The sequence below is a fragment of the Cajanus cajan genome, chromosome 4, assembly GCF_000230855.2.
Source record: "Cajanus cajan strain Asha chromosome 4, NIPB_CcT2T_4, whole genome shotgun sequence".
NCBI classification, from domain to species: Eukaryota; Viridiplantae; Streptophyta; class Magnoliopsida; order Fabales; family Fabaceae; genus Cajanus; species Cajanus cajan.
The window spans coordinates 9,743,788-9,767,763 of record NC_138520.1 but is presented as its reverse complement, the minus strand read 5'-3'; the positions used below and the strand labels follow the sequence as shown (position 1 = coordinate 9,767,763).

Below are 23,976 nucleotides of genomic sequence, written 5' to 3'. Positions count from 1 at the left end.
AGAAACAACGTCCGAAAATTTAAAATACTAATATTTTATAATAATTTTACTATTGAATAATTATTTAATTTAATATTTTATAATTTAAATTAATTTTTTAAAGATTTGGAACGTATTTCGGAATACGTTTTTGGAGTTTGTAGAATTTTTCATAATTAAATAGCTTTGAAGACTAAAAGTGATACATCTCCAAATTAAAAGGATCAAAATAAGATAAAACTTTTAAGGAATAAAAAAAATTTGAAAAATTTTATAGAGATCAAAATCATATTTTACACTTTTTTCTAAATATAATACATTAAAAACTAATGATATAAAAATAGAAATTTACAATCATATTGTAGTTTTTATATTTAGATAAAATAAATATATTAGAGATAATTTTTAAGAAAATAATATAAAAAAATCATCTCACAATTATATAAATTTTTTTAAAACTAATTGGACACTTCTTAGTCATCGTTTTAGGGTAGTCGAATCTTTACATAAGTCTTGACAAACAATTATATATAAAAATAATGGCAAAACACCTAATTTAGTCTCTTTTAATAATTAATAGTTTCAATTTCGTCCTTCTATAATTTTTTGTTTCAATTTGGTCCAATAATTTAAAAAAATGTCAATGTGAGACTTTCCATCCAAATTTCACAAACGGTGTTAAATGTAGATGACGTGGATGCCACGTAGATACACATGTGACAAGGTCTCGTACTCCTTCTTTAATTAAAGACACTCACCAATAGGATGATTACTATTGTCACCTCCACAACTACCATCATCAACACCATCCATTGTTGGCATTGCCATCACCACCCATTATTGTCATCATCATCATCACTATCGTCATCGTCACGTGGAGGCAAATGTGGGTGGTGGTGACGACACTGATGTTAGCAATGACATACCACCACAACCACCATCAATGCCATTAAACATTACCACTACAACCATTGTCACCTTCGTCGTTGTTGTTGATGTTGTCACTACCATTGTTGACATTGTCAAGTGATGATAACAACACTAATGATAATGGTTGTGGCGACAATAATAGGAGTAGTGATAATTGTGATAATGGTAGTGGTGATAGTGGTAGTTGCGGAGGCGAAAATAATAATGATCTTACATGTGAGTGTGTATATATAATTAAATTTTAATTTTAGAATTAATTATTTATATTTATAATAAAATATCTATTATTTAGCTTTTTCATCTCTCATAATAAGACTTATTATTATTGGATATACTCTCTCACTCTCTAGATCAAGTTTATATTGAATAACTCTTCGTAAATTTATTTCACTCAATAATTCATTGTCTACGCTGAATTTCAACAATCTAAATGCTAAGTTTAAAAATTCTTATTATATAGGTTAGGTGTACAAGTTTTTGCAAAATTTGAAAATTATTTGATATTTTGTTTAGTAAATTCAAATTAACATATATCAATAAAAAACATATTTTATGTTAATTAGAGGTCATGTAATGAAACATCAAAATGATTTCAAATTTTAATTTGCAAAAATTTGTACATTTGCCTATACAATAAGAACTATTAATTTACTACTTGAATAATTGAAATTTAATGTACTCTATGAGTTATTATGTGGATTAACTCTATTAAGAGATATTATTAGAGTAAATGAATTTCTCTTATACTACTTTGATGATAAATATAATTTAATAATTTATGTTAATTTATACTTTTTAATATCTTTATTTTAATAATTTATATTATATTAATTTAATAATTTTTATTCTAGATATAAGCTTGTTATTATTAGTGGACATTATTATATTTTATTAAAATTTTAAAATTAAATATATTATATTATGTATATAATTTAAAATTTTACGTGTATATTATACGTTAAGAATCTATAAATAACATTTTATTTTAATATTTAGTGTTATGAAATTATAATATTATATTTATTTAATATTAATTTTACATTGATGATGATAATAATAATTAATTAATTAATACTAGTTTGATCACAGTACGATCATGATTGAACTATTGGATCTTGAACTAGTGTTTAGACTTATTCAATGACATGTCTAATTTTGAAAACATTTATACCACAATAGGATTAAACATATTTTTAACTCTTTAGACAAAATTTTATTTAAATTTAATCCTTAAAAATCTTCTCCATAAAAATAAAAAATTTGATGTCAAACACTAAAGACTAAAATTGAAAACCTACAAAAGTTAATGAACTAAAACTAATAAAAAATAATTGTTCATCAACTAAAACTAATAATATATATATATATATATATTGAATATTATATTTCATGTTAAATTAAGTAATATGATGAACCTTTAAAATAACTTTTGAAATTGTATAAAATTTTGAATGCTTGATGTAATTAATCAAATATAGTAATCAGGTTGAATAAATTTTCATTTTATAAAACATTAAAATTATAATTTCACTAACTTTTACGCTTAGTGTTAACGGATTCTGAACCAAGTTTCAAAGCATTAATTTAAACTATTATCATTTAGAAAGTGGTAAAAACTTTAAAAAAACTATGGGCGTTTTATTTTAAAGAGTACACGTTAAATTAAATGCTTCATTGGCAATAATTATATTTCTTATCATCTTGACTATATATTCTTAAATAAATAAAAAATATTAACGCGTCAACTTTATTGACTACAATAAAATAAATTTTTAATGGCAATAAGAATTGTTATAAAATCTTTTATCGGCATTTTCATATTAGTCATTATATACAGTGTCGCTAAAATATTTAGTAGCAATTATTCTAAATGCTGGTAAAAACTTTTATAATAGTAAAAAAAAAATGTCTAACTTTTTGTAACATTTTTTACTTTCTAGTCGATGTGAAACTTGTAAGATGAGTAAAAATACTCTTTAATTACTTTATCTTTAGTCGATGTGAGATTTGTAAGATGAGGGTTGTCTTCTACTTATATATATTTTTTTTAATTTTCTTATTTCTAGTTGATGTGGGCCTTGTAAGATAAGGGTTGTCTTCTATTTATATATTTTTTAAATTTTCTTATTAATAGTCGGTCCCATCAAGTTTAGGGACTATTGAGTTTGATAATTGTGAGTAATCTCATACCAATTTAGAATAGTAAATTATAGGTCTAACTCAACCCTACAAAACAAACTTGTAAGCTGAGAGTTATCATCTATTTATATACTCTTTAGTGGCCATTATATATTAATCGTTAATACTTTTATTAAATAATAAAATAAAAATAATTAATTTATTGACGTTAAATAATTATCGGTAATAATAAATTTTGTTGTAGTGATTAGACCTATTACTTAATTTTTCTAATTAAGAAAATTAGTAATTAATTTTATTAATAATATTAAATTTATTCTAAATTTATATATTTAGAAACAACTACTTCTAAGATTAATGAAATACTTACTTCACCAAATTATTTATTGAATCAAGAAAAAATTACTTTAGTTTAAGGTATTTTTTTAAGAAAATAATTCATACGAGAAAAATTTTAGATTGATTCTAATAAGAAAATCATATGAAAGTGATAATCATACAAAGTTAATTTAGACATAAAATTTTTTTTAAAGAAAATTATAACATTGCTATTGGTAAGAGTCTACTGGGACGATAATTTAAAAAATTAATTTTAAATGAAAATTTTCAGTATAACTGATTTTTGAAGTGACATTATTCATATTTAATTTTTTTTAAAAAAATTAGTATTGTAATAGTAGAATTCAATATAAATTTTTTATTGAACCAAAAAACTACTTTAAGTTTTTTTTTTCTTACACCAAACTGCTGCCTGAAGTTATTTTCAATTCATAATCAATTATGAACTTAAAATCAATTCTTCAATATAAAATTAAAAATATAAAAAAATTACCTAAAATTAGTATTTTATTATAATTTTATAAAATTAAACGTAAAATCAAACATATGCAAAATATTTATAATAAAAAAAACCCTCATAGTAATTTTTTTCTGTTCAAGTCAGCAGTTATGTCTCATTAAATATATGTTTTAAAATTCAAATCATAAAAACTTAGTGAACAAATAATTAAATTCATAGAATTTATTATTCAACATTTAATACTTAATACCATGTACAATAAAAAAGGATTATTTTTTCCTATTACTTTGTTTAAAATAGACATTTTTAGTCATATACTTATCTTTTCAATCATTTTTTTTCTATAATTTAAGATAATTTTTTAATTCATATAATAATAATTTTTTAATCTTTTTAGTCTCTGTTATTATTCTTTTAACGTTATCTCTTTCATGTTAGCATGATAGATGTACTAATTCAACTTTGTAAGTTTAATGTTGAATTTATTTTATCAAAATTATTCTAAATTAGATCTATCGATGTTCCGTATCTCTTTTGAAATTCATCAGTGATACTGATTTCTTTATTTTTACAAAATTGAAGACTTTTACCACACCAATACAAAACATATAATGCTACAAAAAAAAAATAACAATAGAGATTAAAAGGATGTAATTTTTGTATGGACATGATAGATATATTAATTTAACTTTGTGTGTCTAATATTAAATTTATTTTATTAGAACTACTCTAAATTAAATCTTTCAACGCTTCATACCTCTTTTGTATGTCACTTGTGATGTCCATTATTGAGACTCTTTTTTATTTTTTCAAAATTAAAGACCTTTATCACATCAGTACAAAATAGTTCATGTTACACAAAAAAAAAATAATTGAATCTAAAACGATGAAAAAAAATTCAAGTATAGAAACTAAAATTAAAAAATCTATCTTAAACTATAAAGACTAAAAAGGATTGAAAAATAAAAGTTTAGGAACTAAAAATATTTATTTTAAATCATAAAGACAAAAGTTAAAGTAAGTAAAATTATAAAAACTAAAAAAATATTTTAACTAAAAAAATATTTTAACTAAAATACAATGAGCAAGACAATTTTGTTTAGAAAAATAAAATAATGTACCAATAATAGAGAAAAAAAAATTATAACATACAAGCACTACAAAAAAGTGTTACATATAATGATATACAAAAATTGATAATATAGTTACACAATTTTTTTGCTAAGTTTAAATGAAATTCAACACTTAAACAATATATATATATATATATATATATATATTATATGTTACTATAACTAATATATACACTTTTTGAATTATATATCAACATATATTATAATTATAACATAAACAAAAAATAATTTTTAATTAAAAATATTATATTTTTAGTCATATATTTATTTTTTTAATTATTTTTTGTCCCTATAATTTAAGATAATTTTTTTAGACCATATAATAACCGTTTTTTTTATATAAAAAAAAATAGTCTTGTTATTATTATTATTTTTTAATGTTATATCTTTTGTTTTAACATGATAGATGTACTAATTCAATTTTATAAGTTTAAATTTATTTTGTTGGAATTATTTTAAATTAGATATTTCAACATTTCGTATCTCTTTTGTACTTTACCAATAATATTCATTAATGTTAAAATACTCATTTTTTTACTTTCACAAAATTAAAAACTTCTATCACATCAATCACAAAATAGACAATATTACAAAAGAAAATTAACATTATAAATTAAAAGGATATATTTTTTTGTGTCGACATGATATATATATATATATTAATTCAACTTTGTATGTCTAATATTGAATTTACTTTATTAAAATTACTCTAAATTAAATCTTTTAATGCTTCATACCTTTTTTGTATCTTATTTGTGATATCCATTGTTGAGACTTTTTTAAGTTTCACAAAATTAAAGACATTTACCACATCAACACAAAATAGTTAACATTACAAAAAATTAATAATAGAATTTAAAATGATTGAAAATTTTCAACTATAGATACTAAAATTAAAATATATATCTTAAACTGTAAAAATTAAAAAAAATTAAAAAATATAAGCTTAAAAACTAAAAATATTTATTTTAAATCATAAAAACTAAAAGATAAAATAAGTGAAGATATAAAAACTAAAAAAATATTTTAACCACAACACAATTTACAAGACAATTTTGTTTAGAAATAATATATATATATATATATATATACCAATAAAGAAAAAAATTATAACATAAACACTATCAAAAAGTGTTACATACAATAACATACAAAAATTATAATATAATCACATAATTTTATTGTTAATTTTATTGTTAGTGAACGTTGAGTCGGCCAGCCAGGGCAGCACAACGCAGTTGTCTCATGCACATGAGTAAATAGGAGCATTAAATAAATATTTAACATTTTAAAGGCTTTAAATATTTCCCTCGGCATTTATTTCAGGCAAAGAAAGATTAAAGAAACGCAAAGTGAATTCATATTCATCCATTCATTCTCATTGTATGCGATCCAGAAGATCCATTTTTAGAGACATGGAGAGTGAGTCGTGGTCAGTGACGAAAACCCTGAACGGTTCTCACCTGTTCGTGGTCGAAGGTTACACTCTGTTGAAGGGAATCGGCGTTGGAAAACACGTCAAGAGTGAGAAGTTTGACGCGGGAGGACACAGGTGGATCATATACTTGTACCCTGATGGCAAGTACCCCGAAGATAACACCGTTTTCATTTCTGTTTACCTTGCACTCGTTTCCTTAGCCACCAATGTTCGTGCCATCTTTGAATTCACCTTGCTCGACCAGAGCGACAAAGGGGAGCACATGGTCAATGACTACTTCACCACCAACCTCATCGATGGACCCCAAATTTTCCACTTTGGCTCCTTCTGGTTCGTCTTCTCTCTTTCATGCTTTTCTTTTTAAATATCTTGTCAATGCCAAATGTGCACCAACTTCAACATTTTCTCTTCTTTCAACTGTCTTTTTCTACTTGTGGCTGGTTGAAAATAGAAGTCTTGGTTATTTCTTTCTCTTCCATTTATTTTAACTTTATTATTAATGTAATGTATCTGTATATTTTATCAGTAATTAATCTTTTTTAGAAAGTCTTGATGATAATTTTTAATGAAATTTCTCTTTTAATTATATTTTTTTTTTATCTATAAGAATTAAATATAAGATTAATCAGTCTAATTTTACTCGGACCAAGAAATTTATGACTTATCTCTCTATTTGATTAATGTCTATTATGGTTTTAAATTTTATATAAAAACACATTATCAAAGATGTTATTTAAGGAAGCTCATTCTCATATGGATATTTGAAACCTTATTTAAGAAAATCTATATCAATTTCATTAATCATACCAATGACTCGATTTTTTCTCTATTTGGTTAATTTTTTTATAGATTTTTAAATTATATATATAGTATTATCTTTTTTGGTGTGATGAATGATGAATCAATGGTTTGTGTCATAGGGGGATCAGGCATTTTATCGCAAAGGATAAACTGGAGAAGTCGACATTCCTCAAGGATGACTGCTTGAAGATAAACTGCGTTGTTGGGGTTCCGGTAACGAGCGTAGAAGTTCCCAAGCCCCTGGTGAATATTCCTAAGTCTGATATTGGATCATATTTTGGGAAGCTGTTAGAGAATGAGAAGGGATCAGATGTTACTTTCTTGGTTGGTGGAGAAAGGTTTCGTGCTCATAAGCTTGTTTTGACTACTAGGTCAACGGCATTCAAGACTATGTTTCTCACTGGAAAGCAGGAGGAGGGTCCTAATAGTGACAAATGCATTGTAGTTGATGGCATGGAACCTAAGGTTTTCAAGGTAGCATACTCCTCACAAATGCCTTTTTCTTTTTTTGTTTTTCTTTTTCATGCAATTGGCATATCATTTCGTTTGCTTGGTGATCTAATAATGATTTCTATTGTTGAGCAGGCTTTGATTCATTTTATTTATACAGACACTCTTGAAGAAGATGAAGAGCTCTTAATGTCATGCTCAGAATTTTTACCTTCGTTATCTGAATCATTTCCTGGGAAGTTGCTAGTTGCTGCACAAAAGTATGGTTTTCCAAGACTTGAGTTGATGTGCCAATCTGCAATTGCCAAAGAAATATCTATAGATTCTGTTGGTTATATTATGGATTTTGCTGATCGTAATCAAGCTGAAGAATTGAAGTCCCTGTGTCTAAAATTTTCTACTAATAACGTTGTTGGTGAGTCTTAACCCTCCCACCCAAGTCTACATATTTGAATTCATATAGTCACCTACATTTTGGCTTGTAAATATTCTCATGGTTATTTTGGTGTATGCATTATCCCACATTTTATGTTCTTTATGGCCTAATTGGAAGTACCCTTTTCTGGAGTATTGAATTCTTACATTTAAGTGTTTGTATTATATTTACTTCCATATTTTTTTAACATTTTTTAAACCTGTTTGGTTGTGAGCATAGATTGTAGAGGCACCAATATTTAGTTTCTACCATCTGTACTCATTTCTTTCCTTTCCTACCTTTCAATGAAACTGTGAAGCCGACCTAAAATGTATAATAGTTGATTCTTAAATAACTTCTTTCATTATTTTGTCTCTGGTAGCTGTGGTGCAATCAGAAGGTTTTGAGTATCTTAAGAAAAATTGCCCCTGGTTGGAAACTGAACTGCAAAAGATTGTGACAGGATACAAAAGTGGAGAGAATTCGTGTGAAGAAGGAAGTCAAAGTAGTGTATGTGGCCAACTTTATGGTGGTAATATCAGCAAAACTAAGAGGATTAACAAGAAGAAAAATAGAAAGAGATCTCGAAAGACTATTGAAGACATTGCAGATATTTAGGGATATATAATCATTAACTATCTAGCTAGGAGTTAAGTAAAAATTACTAATTAAAAACTTTAATATTGCTTTGCTTATCTTAAATACATTTAAATGAATGAAAGATTTTAATGGAAACGAGTTTTTTCTTTGGTGGTAATGATATCTTCAAAATCTAAGATTTCAAAATATACCAAATGACGACATTGAAGTGAGATTTGGTAGCTTCTATTTCAATATATATATGTTTGTTTTTTATGGTATATTGGTATATATCTATTGGACTGTTAACCGATGAATATGAAATAGATATTCATACAGATGAATAATGTGCTTATAACTAAATTTAAACTAATATCCGAAGGCTACATACGTACGTAGTTAAATCATGACAGTGTGCTGAACAAGTATGCATATTATGATAATTATGATATGTTGAAACTTGAAATTTTGTTTTCTAGGAATAATTAATATTTTAAAAAAACTACTCTATTATTATATTGATACTTATGAATATACTAATTTCTTTATTTTTTTACTATATATTTCACAAAATATTTTTTTTTCTAGATTCTTAAATTTTAACGCATCTGATATATTGTGTGGGTGAAATTTTTTGCATAGAATAAATTTTATTTAGTCACTTAGTTTTTGTTATAACTATTCTTTTTACAATTTTTCAAAATGCAAATAAATCAATTTGTTTAAAATTAATAAACCAATTTTCCTATATGTTAAACACAAACTTTTATTGCAATAACATTTTTATAGACTTTTTTTATGAAAGAGTTTTTAATTTTTTTTAAACTTTTTATCTAATTCATTTTTTATTTAATCAATTTTTTATTCACATATAAATTATATATTGTGTGGGTGAAATTTTTTCCACAGAATAAATTTTATTTATTCAATTAGTCTTTGTTATAACTATTTTTTTTACAAAGTTACAATTAGTTTTTTCAAAATGCAAATAAATCAATTCATTTAAAATCAATAAATGAATTTTCCTATATATTAAACACAAACTTCTATCGTAAGAATGTTTTTAGAGACATTTATTCGATGAGAGGGTTTTTAGAAATTTTTTAAAATTTTTTCTCTAATTCATTTTTTTATTTATTACCTAAATTTTAATATTTTCAAAATAAATTTTTAATAAATAAAAGTAATATTGCCCAATAATATAAATTACTTATCTAAATTTAAAATATAATTTATATGTTTAAAAATATCTATATATACAAATTTTAAATATGATTTATATATTCAAATATAATACTTATTTAAATATATAATTTACCATAAATTTTAGTTACATTTAATAAATATTTAGTCTTTATATTATACAAATTAAAATATTAGTAATAAATATGACCAAATTAAAAAGTTATGGAAATAACACTATATTCTTGTAATAAATAAATAAATAACACTAAATTATATAACCATTATTTGAGTGAACTCTTTAAGATTCTAATTAATACATTCCCCGTTGATATTTGAAATGCAAACCATGTTTTTAAAATATCTAATAACAATTCTATTTTTAATGGGTGAAACGAGTGGTAGGAGCTTCAAATTTTTAAAATTTTCAATTGTCCACACCCTCTTCAAGATAGTGGTTATATATACTATATTCTCATGGGATTTTAGGTTCCCAATCCTAGATGTCTACCAAAGAATTAGTAGGAAGAGGATGCCATTAACTTCTATGTGTGTGAATTTATCTGTGAATGATAAATTTTTGTTAGTCAAGTAGCCTTTGTATAAGTTAAGAGGGGTGAATTAAGTTATCCAATTTTTCTTTTTTATGAGTTTTTAGAAATATTTTCTTATAAATTTAATTTCTTAGACAAATTATATATAAAGTTTATTAATGCAAAATTACTCAAACACAATTAAATAACAAGTAATTAAAAGTATAGGGAAAGAAGAATTGCAAACTTGTTTTATACTGGTTCGGCCAATCTTGCCTACGTCTAGTCTTCAACTCTCCTACTTGAGATTTTTACTATTATTGTAATACTTACAATACTTGAATCCTCCAATACGTTGGAATTCTCTTTCCTTGTGTTGAGATTCAAAAACCAACAAACTAAGGAGAACAACTATTTCTCCTTTACAGATCAAATGATCAAGTGGGTATAACAAAGTAACTCTATTTGAAGAGTAGATATTACACTTTTAAGATCTTATTGAACTCTTTGGAGAATAATGCAAATGACTTTAACCAAAAAGTTTTGTAAATATTTTTTTTTCACAATAGAGTTCATAACCTTTTCTAAAAGAATTATAGGTATTTATAGACAAGTATTCCTATGGTTGAGTCTTCTCATGAAAAGTTGTAACCCTTTATAATTTTCAGAAAATATACACAACGATTTTAAATTAAAAAATAATTTGAAACGTTGTATCTTTAAATTCAAATTTTTGAAGTTCCCTCGTCTGGTAATCGATTACAAAGGATGGTAATCGATTACCGTAACTTATTTTTGTATTTGAAATTCGAACTTTGAAGTTTCCTTACTCTAGTAATCGATTACTTAAACTGGTAATCGATTACCAGACACATATTAAAACATTTGCTGTACAAACTTTTGATATAAGAAACTTTTCTAATTATCAGTAAAAAAATATTTTTGTAAAATCTTTTTGAACACTCTTTTCACTTTCTTTTCAAAAAGATATATAAAAAAAACTTACTCTTATATTCAAAAAGATTATTTGAGGTTTTCTTGAAATTATAGTTTTAATGGTCAAATAAAATTTGCAATTTTTAAAAGTTCCTTTTACATATTTAACTAAGTTAATAAGACTTATCTAGTTAATTCTTGGTATCTTGTTTCTTGATCAACTTACTTTAACTTGACCTTTTATTTTCAACAATGTTTTGACATTATCAAAACTTTGTGCATATGTTCTTCTACAAATTTCATAGTGAAAACAAGGTAGTATATATACATAATTTAAATATAATTTATATATTCAAACATAATATATATATATATATATATATATATAATTTATCCTAAATTTTATAATTACATTTAATAAATATTTAGTTTGTACCGCATAGAATATTAAAATATTAGTAATAAATATAACCAAATTAAACAGTTATGAAAATAACACTATATTCTTGTAATAAATGAACAACACTATATTATATAACCATTATTTGAATGAACTCTTTAAGATTCTAATTAATACATTTCCGTTGATATTTGAAATGCATACCATGTTTTTAAAATATCGGTTTCTCTAATGCGTGTCATAGGGTACACTTTAATAATTATTAAAATTTATTATTTAATGTCTCTTTTTAATATATTTATTATGTGAGAAAGTAAATAATAATAAATAATATTAACTCTGATTTTAAAACTAATTTGATGTTATTTTTAATCATGTGTTTCTATTTGCTTTTTTCACTCCCGATCAAAACAATAATGCAATAGATTTTAACAATATTTCACTTAAAATATTAGACATTATTATATATTTTTTAACAATGTTATATTTTTGTTGTTACTGGTTTAATAATATTTTATATTAATAAATAAAATATTATATGATAATAATTAATAATTTTTTAATAAAATTAAAATTTAAATATAAGAATTAAAATTTTTAATAAAATTAAAATTTGAATATAAGAGTATAATTTGAAACATATAAATGACAGTAATAGAAAAAACCAAACAACAACAAAAATATAATAGAGTTTAAAAAAATATAAAACAATGCCTATTACTTTAAGTATAATATTGTTAAAATATGTTTTATTATTGTTTTGATTGAGAGTGAAAAAATTAAATGGAAAGTCAGAGTTAAAAATGACATCAAATTAATTTTAAAATCAGAGTTAATATATACTATTTATTATTGTTTACTCTTTTACATAAATATACTAAAAAGATATATTGGATAGTGAATTTTAATAATTGTTAAAGTGTATCTTAGGACACACATTAAAAAACTATTAAAATATCTATTAACACTTCTATCACTACACCAAAATTAATTTTTTGTGGCAATTAATTTATTTTTTAATGGCCATATAAATGATCATTATTTTTTTACCAGCATTTAAATAATGATTGGTGTATCTAGGGTCGTTAATACTATTACCAACATTTATATAAAATGCTGGTAAAGACTAGCAACCATTTTAAAGGCTATTAAAAGTTATTTTTTTTAATTGTCTCATTTCTATCCATTTAGTGACTTTTATCTTTTGCTAGTAAAACTTTAAATAATTTATTCCTATAATTTTTTTTTCTAAATTCATAACTTATATATATTTTTTTTATCTCTAGTCAATATAAGATTTGTAAGATGACGGTTGTCTTCTATTTATATATTTTTTTAATTGTCTTGTCTCTTAAGAGATGTGAGATTTATAAGGTGAAAGTTGTTCTCTAATTGTTTTATAACACTATTGAACTTGGTAATAATGAGTGATTTGATATCAATTTAGAATAGTAAATTAGGAGTCTAATTCAACCTTATAAAATTAACTTGTAAGGTGATAATTATTACTCACTTATATACTATTTAATTATCTTATCTCTAATCGATGTGAGACTTAAGTTTTTTCCAATAAATAATTGTTGTTAATAGTAAACTTTAGTATAATATAAATACATTTTTAGTGACTATTATATATTAGTCATTAATATTTTTATTATATAATTAAATAGCGAAAATTAAATTATTGTCATTAAATAATTGTTTTTAATAACAAATTTTGTTGTAGTGTATTTTTAATGGGCGAAGCGAGTGGTAGTAGCTTCAAAATTTTCAAATTTTCAATTGTCCGCACCCTCTTCAAGATAATGGTGGTACTATATTCTCGTGAAATTTTAGGTTCCCAATCCTAGATGTCTACCAAAGAATTAATAGGAAAAGGATGTCATTAATTTCCATGTGTGCGAATTCATATGTGAATGTTAAATTTCATAGTGAAAATAAGGTTCTATATCAACAAAAATAATCCCAAATGTGTTTCACAACATTGAAGTTTTGAAGGCACAACATTGAAGTTTTGAAGGCAGTGAATCTTATCCTATATATGAATGCATCTTATCCTTTGTATGGGTTGAGCATTTTCGGCATGTGTTTGAATAGGATTTTCCTTGAAGACATTAGTGAAAATAACATAGTTATACAAAAACTTGATGAAGAAGTTGATATTCTCTTAAAGCTAAGTTTGTATATCCAACTTTATCAATGTTGTTTATTCAATTTGTAATGAAGTTTATATTTGTAAATTTGAATTAATGAAATGAAGTATTAAATAGTTTTTATTTAAAAAAAATTACAAACTTGATTTATGCATAAAGAACTTTTAATTTAATGGTTGAATTGTTAAAATTGTTGAATCCTGCTTGGAGATAATTTTTCTTTTACAATGACAAACTCTTAGTTTCAAGTTTTAATGTTGAAGAGTTCTTGTGTGGATTGCTAACAAATTTGTTCAAGTGTTTCAAAACTACTATGTTTAGTACTCATAAGTTTAACAAAGTACTACAATCCATAAGCTTCGATAGATAGCATTCAATCTACTTGAGTTGTCTTGTAAATCCAAGGTCTTAGTTTTTTAAGGAGCACAAAATGTCTACTTATCAAGAAAGTTTAAGCTGAAAATTTCCTCTCAAGGAAAATGCCTTCAAGACTTGGCTCAAGAGACTAGTTCTTTGAACCATTCACTATAAAGTTTCAATTAAAACTTAACTTCTCAGAAGATTGGTACTAAACTAAATTCTCTGCATAGAAGGCTTAAAGAGAAAGTTTACTTAGAATATAGGTTAAATACCTCTTTTCGTCCTTGATAATAATTTTTTGTTTTAATTTAGTCCCACTTTAATTTTAGGTCTCAATTTGGTCCCCAATAATTTAAATCATTGCAATTTGGGACTTCCGTCTAAATGATTTAAACGAAGTTAACTGGTGGCCACGTGGATGCCACGTATATGCCACGTAGGTGGATCCCAAAATACTGGAAGACACTTGGAGCCAGAACGGCCCGTTTTGGTTACACAAATAGTGTGTAAAATTTGTACCTGGAACGGGCCGTTCCAGATGCAAATTTAACACACTAACAGTGTAACCAGAACGGGCCGTTCTGGTTCCAAAATTTCGTAAAAAAAAAACACGGTACAAAGCATTTCAAACACTAGATTTGGTAATATTGTTAATGGAGATTGGTAACTTCAATTGCTAAACATTTGGGCTATACAATGTATTATTAAGGATGATACAGTGTATCACTAAGGACAATGGTAACATGTTTTATTTCATTATTAGTCAAACTAGAGTGAAATAATTTCTTTGAACTTTTTTAATATATGTTATATTCTGAATTTTTATTTTCAGTTTCTGAACCATGTTTTTGTCTTTGAATTTATGATATATTATGAATTTTTATTTTCAAATTTTGAATCACATTGCGGCATTTTAGGATCAAGATTTTGAACTGGATAAATTCAAATCAAAGAAAGATTTTGGAAGGTCTTATCTTATTTGAATTTTTTTAAGTTTTATTCATAAATAAATATTAATTTATTGTATTTTTATTTATTATATTTTTATTAATATAGATATAATTTTAAAAAAATAGAACAAAAGGATGAAGTTGGCGTTCTGGAACGGGCCGTTCTGAATTCAGAACGGCCCATTCTAAGAGCAGAACGACTCGTTCTGGTTTCAGAACGACCCGTTCTACTGCAATCATGTTGTGTTAAATTTGCATTTAGAACGACCCGTTCCATTTGCAAAATTAACACATAACATGTGCATGCAGAATGGACCGTTCTGGTTTTAGAATGGCCCGTTCTGGTTCCAGGTGTATTCATGTCATTTGGCATCCACCTATGCATCTACGTGGCATCCACCTGGCCTCTACGTCAGCAGGAGTTAACCCCGTTTAAATCATTTGAACGAAAGTCCCAAATTGCAATGATTTAAGTTATTGGGGACCAAATTGAGACCTAAAATTAAAGTAGGACTAAATTGAAATAAAAAATTATTATCAGGGATGAAAAGAGGTATTTAACCTAAAATATAACAACTTATGAAGAAAAAACTGACAGGACCAGCAAAGGAAAGTACAGTTGATGTTATCACTACTTAAAACTAAGCTAGCATTAATGAATTTATTTTTCAAGGCTATAAAAGGAAGACCAAGGCTACATTTTTTAAGAGAGCAAGATAAAAGAGAGTAATCAAAATACAAGTTATCAAATCTATAATCATTGCTTCACACTCTATTTTTCAGAAAACTCCACTTCTACATTTGCATTAATCTTGTAATAGATAAACAAAGTGTAATCTTCCTTAGCAAAAGCTCCAGCTAGGATACACAAACCTATTTTTATAAACACCCTATCCTACCTAAACTTGAGTTGCAAAGGCATAGGAAGGAAAGAAATAAATCACAATAAGTGGTTGTGTAATCTCATAGCAAGTGGTTGTGAAGTTAGGTGTCTCAACATGTTGTTGAGGGTGGAATCTCAATAGGTAACTAAGTAAGAAAAACTAACAACATGTGATTGTGTAGAGGAGTGATTGTATCAGTAGGTGGTCGAAGTTGTAATTTGAACAACAATTGGTTGTGATAGTAGAAAATCTCACAAGGTTACTTGCTTCAATTACTTTATTGCATCTTACATATATTGTTACATATTTTTTTGTGCAAACGGACTTGCTAAGAAACTAGTTTCATAAAACAACTTAAGTTTGAACACTAAATAAATTACCTTTTGAATATATATTTTCATAAAGAACTAATTTTTGAATAACATAACAATTCAACCTTCCTTCTTGTTGCTTAACATCCATTTCAAAAAAAAAAATTGTGTAAAACCTGAGTTACTGAGTAAAGTGAGTTTAGGTAGACTTACACTTAGAGTAAGTAGATCTTTCATATATATATATATATATATATATATATAAATATTAAGGAAATTAAAACAAAAATATGTGAAAGTTTTGAAACATTAAAACGTTTTTGAGGTGGTAAAATAATCACATGATCATATACACAAGCTAATTGGAACCAAACTTTGAATAAAAGAAAACATATAACAATCAAATAAACTTGTGACACTTCAAAGGTCATACAAATGTTTCAAAAACCAAGATAATTAGAATGTAAAATGACATATAATAAATCCAACTATAACTAAAATGGAATTCCATACTATGATGTTATGTCTTATTAGAATAAGGTATCCAAAACATCAAACTAAACTCTAAGTTTCACTTATAACACCAACACATAACTAATCCTCATCTATAAGTGACATTTCGTCAAAACCATTGTTTTAAAACCACTTTGGCTAGTTTATGAACGTAAGAAAACAAAGGTTTGATGTGAACAATAAGAAGTTATATGGTTTGTGCTCGACACAGTAAGGGGTTGATGAATGTGACTACTCAAATCATCTATCTCTTTTTGGCTTCTCGTCTCACTTCAGACCTATGCTCGTCTATTCACATCCATTAGGGGAGTTACAAAACTTGACGTACAGACTTTGACTCTAAAATCAAACCAAAAATCATGTGAAATAATGCAAGGAAGATGTCACCGTAGAAAGGAAGGAGCAAGCACGTGGAAGGGAAACATGGTTTTGTGATTGGAATTGGGAAGTAAAAGTAAGTTATGTGATTTTTTAATTGATGTGACAAAATATTATTGGTGAGACAAAAAGTGAGTTAAGGAGTGTGAGACAAATGATTTTAATTTGACTTGGATAATGATGGATAACCTCTAAGAGAAAAAAAAGAGTCATATTTTCGTATAAGGATAAAGAGATCAGAAACACTTTATATCACGAAGCAATTACATAGCACATATCTAATAACATCATCCACTTTTCAACAAATGCATGTGTCTCTCTTTGGTGGCTAATATCAAATTTGTCTCTTGGAGTTGGCTTAAAGCCAAGAAAAGGAGTTTAAATGTAGTTTTTTCTTATTGGGAATCCAATCCCTTGTTATGCATCTATAGGCTTAGAATCTCACCCAAGATTTTTTTTTAAGACAACTAAGTCTTTTAATTTTAGGACCATCTACCTACTATCGTTAGGGTGGCTTGTTTTTGTAGTGGAGGACTATCACCTAATGGTTAGACTTTGTGTTTGCATGTTTTTGAGGTGTTGGTTTGCAAAGATTTTTTCCTTATAGAAATCGTATCTTGGCATATGCATGTTTCTTTGTATATCCTAAGATGTCTAGTTCCTTAATATCCCAATGCCTTATGTCCTCTCTTGTACTTCTTTTAGCACTTATCGTGCTCCTTATATATATATATTTTTAGTTTTGAAATTCAAAGAAAATCTTATTTCAATTTCTTTACTTATAATTCCTTATTGAATTTGTTAAATGGATCCACCTATCATTATCAAATTTGTCATACAAAATTTATTTACTAATATATTTTTAATAAAAATATTACATTAAACTTGTAAATAATGCGTGATTATTGTTCTTGTTAATCACGTCATTAGTAATATAGAAGAACTAAAATAACTTTTTAAAATTAAAAAAATTAAAAGAAACTAATTTTAAATTTAAATACTAAAAATAAGTTGATCTCAATTTTAAAAGATTAAAGTTTTTTCTTTTTAATTTGTGCAATGGATATTGGGGACGGAAAAAACCCGGTTGTCTCGTGCGACGGAAGCTTCAAGATCAAAGAAAGAAGGAAAAAAGAAAAAGAAAAAGAAAAAAGAAAAAATCTTCAAATCATTAATTCATTTTCTTCGTTCTTGCTTTTTATATTTATTTTAAGTAAAGAAGCGAAGGAAAGCCAGAAGTGGATTAGATTCGAACCAACGAGCTAGCGCAGATCCATCTTCGTCCACTTCCCCCAAAAAATAAAAAATAAAAAATAAAAAAATAAAAAAAAATCCCGTTTCCCTAGAAATCCGTACATGGTCTGGTGTTGATCGTCATCGCGCGTGAGATGTACAACCCCGCGGCGGCGAGCAGGAGCGTCCTGGCGTCGCGCACGAGTTCGCGGTCGGTGACGGAGACGGTGAACGGCTCCCACAAGTTCGTGATCAAGGGCTACTCTCTGGCGAAGGGAATCGGCGTCGGAAAGCACATCGCCAGCGAGACTTTCACCGTCGGAGGCTACCAGTGGGCCATCTACTTCTACCCCGACGGCAAGAACCCCGAGGACAACTCCGCCTATGTCTCCGTCTTCATCGCGCTCGCTTCCGAGGGCACCGACGTTCGCGCGCTCTTCGAACTCACGCTGCTCGACCAGAGCGGCAACGGCAAGCACAAGGTCCATAGCCACTTCGATCGCTCGCTCGAGAGCGGCCCCTACACTCTCAAATACCGCGGCAGCATGTGGTTAGTGTTGCTTCTTCGATTGCTTTTTCATTTCTTGATTAGGTTTTTGCTTCGGTGACTGTTTTTTAGCGTTACGTGAGGTTTAGGTCAAAATTAAGTGCTCACGGTTTCGGCGGATGTTGAAATTGAGACTGTGCTAGTGCTTTGTTGGATGGATTTTACTTCCTGTGGCTGCGTGTGTCTGAATAAGAAGCTGTATGTTATGTTCACTCTTGATTGCTTCTCCTTAAAAAAAATGGTTAAATATGCTTTAGGTAGTTAATGATCTTGAAATTCTTATGAAAATGTAGTAGGTTTTTAGTCTTTACTCTTTAACAGAAATCCATGTTGGATGTAGTCCAGGTGAGGTGACTAAAACCATATCACTTTTGCTTAGATTTTAACACGCTAATGTCAACCTTTTGTCATTTTGTTGTGTGTTTTGGATGTCATCCTGATTCATTAGCTGTTTTATGTGGTGTACGTTATGGAGTGATGAATGATGAATTGGTTGTGATAGGGGGTATAAGCGGTTTTTCAAACGGGCTCAACTCGAGGCGTCGACTTTCCTCAAGGATGATTGCTTGAAGATAAACTGCACTGTTGGTGTGGTGGTGTCGTCCATTGATTGTTCTAAGTTAAACACGATAGAAGTTCCTGAGTCTGATATTGGGGCGCATTTCGGGATGCTGTTAGAGAATGAGGAGGGGTCGGATGTTACTTTCTCTGTAGGTGGAGAAAGGTTTCATGCGCATAAGCTTGTTTTGGCTGCCCGGTCAACTGCATTTGAAACCGAGTTTTTTAATGGGATGGAGGAAGATGATCGTGACATAGTTGTTACTGATATGGAACCTAAGGTTTTCAAGGTAGAATATAGATTCCTTAAAATTGTCTTATTTATTCCTATCTTTTTGCAGTTATTACATGCTAATTAATTCAGTTTCAGTGTGGCATATCATTGGCTTGGCCATCTAATGTTTCTTGTGTTCCATTGTTGAGCAGGCTTTGCTTCATTTTATTTATAGAGACTCTCTTATTGATGATGAAGAGCTCTTTACGTCACGATCGTCTTCGTCATTCTTGCCTTCGGTGTCTGAATCATTTGCAGCGAAGTTGTTAGCTGCTGCAGAAAAGTATGGTTTGCCAAGACTTAAACTGATGTGCGAGTCTGTACTTTGCAAAGACATATCTATAGATTCTGTTGCCTATATTCTGGCTCTTGCTGATCGTTATCAAGCTACAGAATTGAAGTCTGTCTGTCTGCAATTTTCTGCTGAAAACCTTGTTGGTGAGTTTTCCTGCTTATCCAAGTCTACATTTGAACTTATAGTCACAGCTACTTTTGAGCAAATAATATATTCTCATTAGTTTGGTCTCTGTAGTATTTTGTATAATATTCTTCAGTGATATTTTATTTGTTGTTTGACTAACCACTGTATCATACATACATTTTGCTTGTCTTTTTGTTTCTGGCTATCTACTTGGTTTCTACCCAAAAACTTGTCTGAAGGACCTCACTTATAATGAGGCTGGTGGCATGCATAAATGACTTAACTTTCTTAAAAATTTTCTTATATGTAAAAATTGATATATAACAGGAACAGGATAGAAACTGCATGCACTTCACAGAACAGAGTATCACACTTAACATGCTATATGTAAACGAACTCATTGTTTTGAATTCATTCTCACGCTAATGAAAATTTTCACCACTTGCAGACATGTTTGTATGGAAATAAGCTTTAATTCTCAGTATCATGAGCAGATATAGCAGCACCTTTTATCTTGAATCATGAATTCATGATTAAGTTTCTTTCATAAGGATTGTATTAGTGTTGTCAAATAGCATGACTATTGTGGCTCTATAATGATTATCTTGTAGTATTTTTGTTTTTGTTTATATTGGGTTTACTTGATTTTTAAATTAAATAGCCTAAGCTATCTTTTATTTTCCAATTCTATCTCTTTCATCTTTCCGTTTATTGACTCTTTCTGGTTTTTTAATCTTTTTTTTTTGTTTCCTTCTATTTCTTCTCAATTATAAGTTTTTATTTCTTGTCTTTTTTCCTTCTAAATTTTAAGTTTTGCTCTTTTTTTTTTTTTTTTTTTTTTTTTTTTAACTTTTCTAAATTTGAAGTATTTTTTTTATCCAGTTATTCTAGATTTAAGTTTTTTATTTTTATTTTTTTCGCTTCTAAATTCAGTTTTTTCTGCTCTTCTAAAAGTTTTTTTTTCTTCTAAGCTTATTTTTATATAATTGTTAGACATTATATTTAAGCTGCTATGCAGCTTTCATTATTGGCCCGCCATGCTATCTGCTATATTATATAGCAGATTTTTTTTTAATTGATCGACAACTGATTGATTTTATTTTTTTTTAATTTAAAATTTTTATACTTCTGATAATTGAAGAAGTAGTATCCTTTTCTGGAGAAGTTCTTTTCATTTTGATTGATTGTATTATTCCCATATTATTTGAGCCTGATGAACAGGCATTTTGACCCATGGTAGCGAGAAAAGATCACAGAGGCACCAATAGTTAGTTTCTATCATCTGTCTTTCATTTTCTATTTCTTTTCTATGTTCTACCCTTGGAAGTTTCTGGAAACGGCTTATCTATAGCTTTCTTCATTTCATTTTACTTCACCTCATACATTTTATTCTGAATTTAATTGATGGCTGCTCCGCTGCTCGGGTCTATGTTTGTTTGCTCTCTATTTACTAGTATTATGCACTTCTCAAGTTTGTGATTGTATGCATATCAATTTGTGTTCCCTAGATTTTTCGATCAAATATTGGCATCTCATCTTGTATTCAGTTCTGTTTGTCTTTTAGGATTTTCGTTTCTGTTAACAGCCTAAACATCATGTAACAATCAAGCCGATCTCAGATGTAGAACATTTGATTCTCATATCATTCTTTATTCTGTCTCTTGCAGCTGTGATGCAATCTGATGGATTCGAGTATCTCAAGGAAAATTGTCCATTGCTGCAATCAGAATTGCTAAAGACTGTGGCAGGATGCGAGGAGGAATTTAGTGGAGAAGGAAAGTGTAGAAGTGTGTGGGCCCAGTTTTCTGATGGTGGTGACACCAATGATAGGAGTGTAAGACAACAAACCTGGGAAAATGGAGTCGAAAGAAGTCAAAGCTTATGGGTTCACCTTTCTGATGGTGTTAACAACAATGATAGGAGTCCAGGGCAAGAAGCTTGAGAAGGTAAGCTACCATCATTTATCAGTTAAACTTAAATGGTAGATTAAATGCTACTGCAGGGACAAAATTAACCCATTATGTGGGCTGGCCGTCAAAGGGGTAGGGATCCAAAAACAATGTAAATGAAGAAGGCTGAGATACTGCCACCACTGTAACATGTGTTGTATTGTTTACTTTGATAATTTCTGAGATAAAATGGTAGCAATAAGAAATAACATTGATCATTGTATGGAAGTTTGTTTCATGAAGAACTGGTCTTGCTTTACTTGATGGTTGTATTTCATAATGAAATTTATTTTCTGGCTATAAAAAATTAAAGGACCAATTAGCAGTATTTTCTGGTCTGGTCTTGTTTCTTCAAAGTCCAATTCAATTAAAAAATGATGAAAACCATGAATCGTTGCATGCAGGGATTCCGTTGGGACAAGGAAACGGTCATTGGTACAAGACCAGCCTGCAGGGATTCCATTGCAAGCCGCATTTTTTCTTTTTCTTTTCGGGGGGAACTGGTTAAGAATAGCAGATTAATCTTGTAACCATAGTGATGTATCTTTCAACACCAATGGGTGCTAGCAGGTAGCAAGTTAACAAAATGACATGAAGGGACAAAACAGTATCTAGTTGAACATTGGTTGTATCTAGAACTTTTCTTAGGGTGGGAGGTTGTCCACCCTGGTTAGTGAACACAGGACATTTCATGCACGATTGATGTAGTTTTACACCGTGGGAATCTTCATCCTTGTGAATTGTGAAGCACCCTATCTCTCCCTCCTCTCTCTCTCTCTCTCTCCCTCCCTCCCTATATATATGTTGTGTCAAGAAACGGAAATTACTACCTCCATCCATTTAGATAGGGTTTTCTTAAATTTATTTGTTTCATTTTATAAGACTTCAAAAAGAGATTGTATTAATTTTTTTTACTTCTCAAGGGATTTAAGTATTGTGTAAATTTTTTAATAAATAAGCATCAAATGTTGTAAATTAATATTTTTTATAGAATTGAGAAAGATTAGTCACATTAATTAATTGGGTAGAAGGTGAAATGACGAGTTTCAATAGCTTTTAAGGTAATTTTGCAAACTTGGTAGAAATGGCTAAGAAAATTTAATGCCATCAATTAAATATTTTAATTCCTATGGGCCAGTTAAAATGGATTTTATACAAGGATGGAGGTAATATATAAATATAAACCACTATATCATTTATACAATTTTACATGTAATTCAACTTGTCTTTAATTTGTCAAAAAAAAAAAAAAAAAGTTTGGTTAAGTTAGACTATTTGAAAACTAGGTTGGAAATCATAACAACTACCAACCTACCATGGTAATGCGGTTTAGGTTGGCTTGTCAAATTTTAATAAAATAATTTTTTTTGATGATTAATAAATAAATAAATAAAATAAATTTAAACATATTATAGGGATATTAAACAATTGATTTATATATAAGTTATACAAATCGTAGTAAAGTTTATGCGCTTCATTTCAGTCCAGCTTAAAGTAGTTTGTGTTGTGTGCATAGTTTTAAAAATCGGACAGGTCATCGAACCGGTTAAGGTATTGGGTCAGTGGGTCAAAAGTTGAACCGGTGGGTCACTGGTTGAACCGCATGACTCGATTTTTATTTATTTTTATTAAAAAATATTCATATTAAATATATTTATACTTATAAATTTTAATAAATTCATATCTTATTTTAAATTTAAATTTTTCTATCTTATTTAAAATATTTTTATT

At 27.7% G+C, this 23,976-nt stretch overlaps 2 protein-coding genes across 2 annotated transcripts; both read left to right on the top strand.

Annotated features, from left to right (window-relative positions):
* The first annotated feature begins 5,902 nt into the window (after positions 1-5,902).
* LOC109801709 (BTB/POZ and MATH domain-containing protein 4) lies at positions 5,903-8,884 on the top strand. Its single transcript, XM_029272002.2, has 4 exons — positions 5,903-6,748; positions 7,339-7,693; positions 7,805-8,084; positions 8,467-8,884. The coding sequence occupies exons 1-4, from the start codon at positions 6,366-6,368 to the stop codon at positions 8,700-8,702; spliced, it is 1,254 nt and encodes a 417-aa protein (XP_029127835.2). The 5' UTR covers positions 5,903-6,365; the 3' UTR covers positions 8,703-8,884.
* A 9,570-nt stretch (positions 8,885-18,454) lies between these two features.
* On the top strand, positions 18,455-22,995 carry LOC109802420 (BTB/POZ and MATH domain-containing protein 4). Its single transcript, XM_020363789.3, has 5 exons — positions 18,455-19,046; positions 19,546-19,891; positions 20,028-20,313; positions 21,964-22,242; positions 22,650-22,995. The coding sequence occupies exons 1-4, from the start codon at positions 18,652-18,654 to the stop codon at positions 22,236-22,238; spliced, it is 1,302 nt and encodes a 433-aa protein (XP_020219378.2). The 5' UTR covers positions 18,455-18,651; the 3' UTR covers positions 22,239-22,242; positions 22,650-22,995.
* Positions 22,996-23,976: the final 981 nt, after the last annotated feature.

What these genes read in the sequence shown, in the direction of transcription:
- LOC109801709 (XM_029272002.2), top strand. Translation starts at nt 6,366, where the DNA reads ATGCGATCCAGAAGATCCATTTTTAGAGACATGGAGAGTGAGTCGTGG. An exon ending in TTCCACTTTGGCTCCTTCTG is followed by an intron (nt 6,749 to 7,338) that starts GTTCGTCTTCTC and finishes TTTGTGTCATAG; the next exon opens with GGGGATCAGGCATTTTATCG. An exon ending in TTCTACTAATAACGTTGTTG is followed by an intron (nt 8,085 to 8,466) that starts GTGAGTCTTAAC and finishes TGTCTCTGGTAG; the next exon opens with CTGTGGTGCAATCAGAAGGT.
- LOC109802420 (XM_020363789.3), top strand. Translation starts at nt 18,652, where the DNA reads ATGTACAACCCCGCGGCGGCGAGCAGGAGCGTCCTGGCGTCGCGCACG. An exon ending in TGGAACCTAAGGTTTTCAAG is followed by an intron (nt 19,892 to 20,027) that starts GTAGAATATAGA and finishes ATTGTTGAGCAG; the next exon opens with GCTTTGCTTCATTTTATTTA. An exon ending in TTCTGCTGAAAACCTTGTTG is followed by an intron (nt 20,314 to 21,963) that starts GTGAGTTTTCCT and finishes TGTCTCTTGCAG; the next exon opens with CTGTGATGCAATCTGATGGA.